This window comes from Gymnoscopelus braueri (genome assembly GCF_963280865.1).
Source record: "Gymnoscopelus braueri genome assembly, chromosome: 17".
In the NCBI taxonomy this organism is placed as follows: domain Eukaryota; kingdom Metazoa; phylum Chordata; class Actinopteri; order Myctophiformes; family Myctophidae; genus Gymnoscopelus; species Gymnoscopelus braueri.
This window is the reverse complement of record NC_137617.1, coordinates 9935196-9943685: the sequence shown is the minus strand read 5'-3', so window position 1 is coordinate 9943685 and position 8490 is coordinate 9935196. Positions and strand designations below refer to the sequence as shown.

The following is an 8490-nucleotide window of genomic DNA, read 5'->3' as shown; positions in this document are numbered from 1 at the left end:
CACGCTAAAAGTCCCCAAAGTAAAGACTGAACTGGGGAAAACAGCCTTTTGTTTTAGTGCCCCACTTGGAATGACCTACAGCTTAAATTAAAGATCTGTTCTCTCATAACATACGGTCACTTTAAATCTTTGATTGCAGACCTACCCACAAGTGTCTGCAACTGCTTTTCAATTTGTGTTGTATCAGACGATAGATGAAAGTTTCTGTTTTGTTTTCGTATACTGTGCTTATACTGCGCCCATTTCTAACTGTTGAAATTAAAACGCTTGAGATCCACTGCAGTATTTGAACATAATAAAGGCAGGTGACACGGTTTAAAACTTCAGGACGTGTCCTCACTGTTCTCTTTCATGGGTGTCAGTTCAATCGGTTTGTTGCTCTGACTCCCAGACGTGGTTCCTCCAGTCTGCCCTGACTCGCTCTCTCCCTCCGTGCACCAGCAGAGCAGCGTCCCGGGCAGCGAGCCGACCAGCGCCTTCCGGAACATGGTGCTGGAGAAGCAGTAGATGATGGGATCCAGGGCCGAGTTGAGGAAGGTCAGCCCGAACGAGACGATGGTGAGCTGGGTGAAGGTGTAGAACGAGGCGCAGTCCCACGGCCGGTGGGCACGGATGACCCACAGCCCCACCGTGGTCACCATCCCCGGCAGGAAGCAGACGACGAACACGGCCACGATGACGACGCAGACACGCATGGCCCGGCGCACATTCTGAGCCTTGATCATGGTCCTCTGGCGCAGGATGCAGGAGATGCGGATGGAGCAGAACAGCAGCAGCGCCAGCGGGACGAAGAACTCGAACACGGAGAGGACTCGGTGCATCCCCACCAGGAACAGGATGGCGCGGGAGGCTTCTTTGTACGACGTGAAGAAGAAGCACTGAGTCCCGGCGCCGCGGACTTTGATGTGACTGTAGGCCAGCATGGGAGCCCGAGGGCCGATCACGAGAAGCCACACGACGACGGTGATCCACCCGGCCTGCCTCATGGTCATACGGTTGAAGCGGTGATGAGGATGAACCACCTGGAGGAACAGGAACATGTAGAATCATGGACAGGTTATAGAGCGGGACAGTGCCCTTGACTACCAGGGGCCCTTGGGCCACGAGGATCAATGCTGATTTATTAAAATATATATAACACTTCATACGTAGGCCCCTCAGCCTATACAATACAAGGCCCCTCCGATATGGCAGTAACGGGGCCCCCGGCCCTCCTACAGCGCCCTTTTAGAATGTAAATTCTGTTAACAGTTCTCTACAGGTGCTTTCTTGACCCACAAATGCCCTACAACTGTACTACTGTGTTGTATGGAGTGAGTAATACAAGGAATGAGATGTTCACTGGTGTTTATCAGTTATTGAATCACTGCAGCGATGTGGTGAGCAAAGGGAAATGTATTGATTTGATATGATAATGGCTAACATGTGGTTTCTACTAGGCTAAAAATTTTTCACAGTATTTTACCTGCATCTGACATTTTCAGTGGAATTACGTTGCTAGGGAACGGTATGAGCCCAAGTCAGCTACTCATAGTCACAATTGCAACAGGAAATAAACTAAACCATTTTAGAATGTTTACGCTGTCAGGGTGCAGTCACACCAAACTTTAATTCTGCCTATATGCGGTGGCCGCATAGGCAGAATTAAAGTTTGGTGTGACCGCACCCTCAAGTGTGAAATAGATATAAATAATGTTATGTGTTGTGTACAGCAACAACATAACCGTAGCAAAATCTCCTCACAATAGCATTTGTATGATCAGATATTTCTGCATGCCAGGCCAGCATCCTTAATACCGTACCAGAGACATGCCGAGCCATGAGAGACTGATTTACAAATTAAGACCATTTCACTGCATAGGCTCATACAGTGATGCACTATAGGCTGTTTGTTTTACAGCACTTCGGACAGAAAACACTCCCAGCAACAGAAAACAATAATTAACCTGTCCATCATGCTCCATCATAAATCTGCATTATGACCGACTTCCGTTCCTAACAATAAGGCAATTTTATTTACCTCCGCGAGACTTCAGATCAAATGGGCAATAAATGTATAATCATGCAATCATCATTGCAGTGATGGTTTCATAACCCCATTTTATCTGGTCTATATTTAATTTCAAGCAGTGTGGAGTTCTTCTGTGCATTACAATGACAGTTTGAACGCTTAGTTTGAATAAAGCTACAAAAACATAACCACTTTAACCGTGGCGTCCCTATTTTGGGTATGTCATTATGGGCAAGAATTTTGAAAAGCTTTTGAAAATAGCATATCTTAGCTCACAGCAATGATTCAACATGTGTGCCATGTACTAATATAATTAATCATATTATTATTATGACTTGTCTTTTTTTCTGTAGTGTTACATTTTTTTAAATATATATATAATAACCTTATCTAGGCTGTAGCACTTCAGTTTAGAAGCCTATTTCAAGGGACATTTTCTAAATTAAACAATAAAAAACAGAACATTTGAAAAATGTTTTGATTATTTTTACATAAATCGTATCTTCTTGGGGGATCCCTGACACAAAACCTATTCAGATGGGGGTCTGCGGCCAAATACATATCAATTTGGGGGTCCTTGACTTGATGTTTGAGAACCAGTGCTCTACCCACCTTGAAATATCGGTACACCGCCACCACGGTCATGAGTCCGATGCTGGCCGAGCGGTTGGTGAACATCAGGAACAGGTTCATGCGACACAGCACGTCTCCGAACACCCAGTGGCCCCTGAGCAAGGCATCGATCCTCAGCGGCAGGCTGACCAGGACCATGAAGTCGGCGATGACCAGTTGGAAGAGGAACAGGTTGTTGGGGTTCCACGCCTTCAGCCTCCAGCAGAAGATCCAGAAGGCCACTACGTTTCCCAGAAGCCCGAGTATGACGTCGATGCAGAGGATGGGAGGCAGGATCAGGCCTTCGAGTTGGATGCCGACCGGCGGGCAGCCGCCGCCATGACCCCCAGAGAGATTGTGGGTGGTGTAGGCCGGCGTGCTGGTGTTGTTGCTCAAGATACTGCTGTGATCTGGAGTCATTCTGGCCGAGCAGTGAAGAGGGACTGATTTCTGTTTGTTGTGATGTCTCTTATATTACCAAAAATAATACTGTATGATACAATTTAGGAAATTCAAGGGGTCCTCCTTCCCCTTTTGACCTCCTTCCTTATTTCCAGGGAGGCACCGATTGCAGAAAATCTGTAAAGAACAAAACAGAGGACATTCTGTACAGATGTGATGTCACTGTTCACGGTAGAGGTCACTTGCAGTCCATCTGTAGGCTATTTCACTGGGTTACTGTGCAGCAATTCAGTTAAATGATAAAAACACATTAGTGTTATATTGTGCTACTGTATTTCAACCAAAAAGAGAATAACAGGATCAACTAAGACTGAAATACGAACAAATTAATAAAAAGAGGTTTGAAACTGTGTCTCTGATATTCATCTCAAGGTTTGTTTGTTGTGATGATTCATATATGGTAGAAACTTAACTTTACATACCATAGCCTATGTGGTGTGTTGTGTACGTTTCGGCTTGTTCCCTTTAGGCTTGCAAATTTTCCAAATGTTCTGTTTTTTATTGTTTAATTTTGAAAATATCCCTTGAAATAGGCTTCTAAACTGAAGTGCTACAGCCTAGATAAGGTTATTATATATATATATTAAAAAAAATTAACACTACAGAAAAAAAGACAAGTCGCAATAATAATATGATTAATTATATTAGTACACCATTTTTAAATGATAGACATCTAATAACTCACCTGTCACGATGGATGCGTGTACGAAGTAACCAGCAATGAATGAGTGTGTGAGTGAATGAGGTTATGACATATATACATATATATATATATATATATAAACCACTTTGAACACACCCATTTATCGGTTTGCCGTGGAGTGCTGTGGTGCAGTGCAGTGCACACACAAGCACATTTGTGTGTATACTGTGTTGTTACACTTGCCTGGCTCATGGCCATGCAACAAAAGAACACCACACAGGGCAAACATTAAACAAAAGTATTTATTAGGATAATAGTGAGATTAAACTGAAAATAATAGGTTTTAATCCTAAAGTAAATTATAGTGCATTAAACATGGCTGCAGGAGACTAAAGGAGATAGGGCACACTGTGTGTTTGTGTGTGTGTGTGTGTGTGTGTGTGTGTGTGTGTGTGTGTGTGTGTGTGTGTGTGTGTGTGTGTGTGTGTGTGTGTGTGTGTGTGTGTGTGTGTGTGTGTGTGTGTGTGTGTGTGTGTGTGTGTGTGTGTGTGTGTGGTTGGGCGTGTGAAATGGCTAAACATAGCCCAGATATACTCAAAGATATAAACACACGATAATGTTTCCTGTATAAAGATACGGGTGTATCTTTATACTTTCGGATTTACTTTCGGGTTTACTCTCCGGATTTTCATCTGAACTAGGCAGCCATTTATCACCCTCGCAAGTGTGTGAGAAGGAGAGAGAGAGAGTCTTATATGACCAGATCATTATAAAATTCCTTATTCCATATTTACAGTATCTTTAATATAATTCAGAGATACAGTCACTTCTAATTATTATTAATATAATTACTATTTGATAGCGTACGTGCTCTTATTGGCAACATAATTGTCACATTTCCGCAAGAGGAAATGTCACAACACAACTTGGTCCATTTGGGTCAGAAGCAAAAGGAAACGCAAAACGAGGTCAATTAGAAACCTCAGATTTACCCAGATTACATTATGGGCTGTTGCTACAGTACGTAATGCATTCCATTAGCAAAGTGTTGCTTTCCATGAAGTAGACGTTTTTCCACAGGAAATAATGTGGTTATGTAGTGCTCTGCTTCCTATAAAGAAATTAAACTAATACAATTCTAACAATACAATAAACACAAAGAGCAATGGAACATTAAAAAGAAACCTAATCGTACAATGATTTAATGATTTGTATTTTTGTGTCTTGTTTGGGACAACATGCACAATTGAATGAGGTGAGGGGACCTCTGGAAATTAGCTACAAAAGATTAAAAAAACAGAGTTTCTGGATTGGCTATTATCAGTATAATGTCGTATGAAGAAGTATGTGGGGCTTAAATAAGCACTTCACCCATTTTTAACACTATCTTCATATATACAGTAATTGGTAGTAGTACCATTTCTACTCACTCTGTGTCTCAGAGTTGGGCTGTGGACAGTTCAGAAACCCGCCTACCTGACATCATCGATGGGGACAGCCTTTCTCTTTCTGGAAAGTTAGAACACTGAAATAGATTTTAAAAATCTCGAAATGACCACTACCGATGACATCATAGGTAAGCAGCTAGGTTTCTGAACTGTCCACCGCCCTCCTCTGAGAAACAGACACAAATTGTACCATCTCATAATAAGCATTTAGTGAGGACCAATTATATGAAGATAATGTTGAAAATGGGTGAATTTACAAATCAAACCCTGTCACAGGCAGTCAGGGTCTGATGACCAGTATTACTGCAGAAGGAGACGCTCAGTCTGAGCTTGCAGGTGTGTGAGAGTGCTTGTTTATTTTCCACACAGATTAATTGGCCATTGAACAGCCGCCATGGCAGTGTACTGTGGGAAGAGAGGAAAGAATAACAGACATTAGAAAAGGTAATTGTCAAATAAACAGCTAGGGGTTAAATAATAAGATGTTAAACAAACTTAAAAGGTGAATTAAACTAATAATTTCACTGACCAGACCATCAGTCATGTATAAATGGAGCTAGAAACGGCTGTCGGTATTAAACAAAGGTTGTGCAGTCCAGACAAACAGCCAGCACACAAAATACAAACTACGAAAGACAACAGTACTGGGCAGAATACAAAAACAGCAAAACAAATGGATGGCCTGTCCACACTGTGTGGCTTACATGAAACAAAGATCATGGCTCTTAACTTTACCATCAACAAACAAGCAAAAAGGTCCAAAGAAGGTACAAGACAAGACATTTGGGCTAAAAGGATAACACAAAAAGGTCCTGAGGACTTGTTTCCATTGTGGGCCTATGTATTCAATTCATCAACATAGCATAACAAATTCACACAAAAATGCATGTAATCAACAAGTACAAATACTACTATATTATATACAAAGATGTTTTCACTTGTCAGTGAATTTTCCCTCTCTTACCTGTCAATATTGTGACAAGGAGACACGACAGAAGACCTTGTTTGAAAGACTGACAGGAAAGAAAACTTTAACACAAGAAGAATGGAAGAAGAGAGAGAAGGAGGTGATAGAGAGGATGTTGAAGTGTGTGATGATGGAGCCACAAGAACCAAGTAGTGAGTCTTACTGGTATCCTCTTATATGGACATAAATACATTATTACAATGTGCCTGTGTGCATAAAATACAAATAATAGATGTGTGCATTTTCATGAAACTTGGAGGGAATGATCAGTAGTGTGCTCTGAAGAGATGATGAACCTTTCGGTGGAAGAGGTCAAAGGTCAAAATGACATCATGGTTCATATGTGAGGAACAGAGACATGTAGAGATGTTGTGCTGGGCTGCAGGGTTTTCCACATCCAGGTGTGTTTTTATTATCATTGTAAATGTCTTGCTGTCTGTAGTCTTCTGTTCCAGCAAGTGGAACATACTGCTGGTCACCTATCAAAGGTCTCTGATTGGCTGACTACACATTTTGGACCAATAGCGCCCTCTTCAGGATATGACAGCATGAGTATAGCTCCCAGCCAGGCAGACACAGATGTAACTAGAAAAAGTGCTCCTCGGAGCACAGGTCTCCGCCAGGTCAGGTACGTTATTCTGGCCTCCTGGTGGCGCTATAATAGGCCAATGTGAAAAGGGTGCCAACCGTGCCATTTATTCTTGCATTGACACTGCATTCATGATTTGAGGCATTTTGTTCCAAAAATGTGTTTTGCTAAATTAGACCTGCTGGTGGCGCTATAACAGGCCAATGTGAGAAGGGTGGCATTTCTTCCTCGGCCTAGTGGGAATGTGCGTGTGAAATTTCACGGAAATCCCAAGCTGTGTGTATACTTTGAAACTTTTTGTTCAAATCGGACCAATCCTGCAAACTTTGGAAGCCAACCTTAGGCAATGAGGATGGAATATGGGAAATCGGACCGATCCGTGTTGATCACATGACTATAGTGATACTGTGTACCGATTTGCATGACGTTTGGATAAAATTTGTAGGAGTAAAAAAAAAAAAAGGGTTTTGCACAAATCGGCCTCCTGGTGGTGCTATAACAGGCCCATGTGAAAGATTTGGGGTAGAGGTTCTGAATTGGCATCCAGGGAGTGTGTGTGCACAGTTTCGGAGCGACCGGGCCAACGGTGCCGGATATTAGCTGGTGACAGACGGACACACACACGGACAGACACACACACGGACACACGGACGGACGGACGCCATCATGCCTTCGGCCTGGCGGAGACAATGAGTGTGAGAGATGAAGATGTTTCATAGATGAAACTTTATATTAGGCTTGATTTATACTTTGTTGCACGCCTGTGTCAGCTAGTCATGTGAATTGTTGTTTCTTTGCAGTGTGTATTGAATCTTTTGAATCAGTTCATTAAAACTTTGAGTTGTTGTACAGGTGTTTTATTTTTTCATGTATATATTTCTATATATGTTGTATGTATACTATATAACAGAACAGAAGAAAATGTATCTAAACTAGAGCCTGACGATACAGTATATCATCCAGCTGATGTTTGGTATGTTGCTGGAATGCTGGTGAATTTTCCCTTTCTTAAATCTCTATTTGTCTCATTTGTTATCATTTATAGGCTACATTTACAATATCAGCTTTCATTGAAGAGAGCATTATTTCAACATTATTACAATATTTGCTCAAGCTCAATCATTTTATGTTTTATGTTATTTGTTGCACCTAAATATTTGTTACCAGTTACCACTAATGAAAATGTTAAACTAATTCATTTTAAATTCATGACAAGAATGTATTACACTAGAGATAATATTAATACATTTGATTCTACGTCCTCTGATAGATCACGTAAAGGGACTCCCTCGTACATGCCTTCTGGTACTGTTAGAAGACTTTTCTTAAAATGAGGTTTTTATTCATGAATTGTAAGTGCACAGTTGTGTTCACATCTACGTCTCTTTCAAAATATAGAGGAACTAAAATATCTAACAGGACTTTTTCATCCTTAGTATAAAAAACTGTCATTGCAATTTAATGAACTATGAAGTTGAAATTATGAGGCCTTGTAGATGGAATGGAGCTGCAGAGTCACCCTGCAATTTCAAACCCTATGTTACTGCTGGCATCAGGTCATTGTTTTATTTTGTGTATTTGTCCTTCTAGTGACATTGGGGGGGCTCTAAAAAAAAGTGTGTTCTATGTGTTGTAAGTTTCCAATTAGGTCATTTGTCAGTCACATCTGTGTTTTTCAAGTATGTTTGTGACACCTGTTGTGCTGGAGCGGCTGGAGAGGAGAGCAGCATTCTCATTCCACTATGGGAGAGCAGGAGG

General features: G+C 41.5%; 1 protein-coding gene across 1 annotated transcript; it reads right to left on the bottom strand.

Annotated features, from left to right (window-relative positions):
* Positions 1-323: 323 nt before the first annotated feature.
* LOC308104939 (hydroxycarboxylic acid receptor 1-like) lies at positions 324-3043 on the bottom strand (the record flags this gene model as incomplete). The annotated part of the gene is made up of 2 exons (XM_080455578.1): positions 324-1022; positions 2624-3043. 2 exons carry the CDS (start codon positions 3041-3043, stop codon positions 324-326), a joined length of 1119 nt encoding a protein of 372 aa, XP_080311704.1.
* Between the last annotated feature and the right edge of the window lie 5447 nt (positions 3044-8490).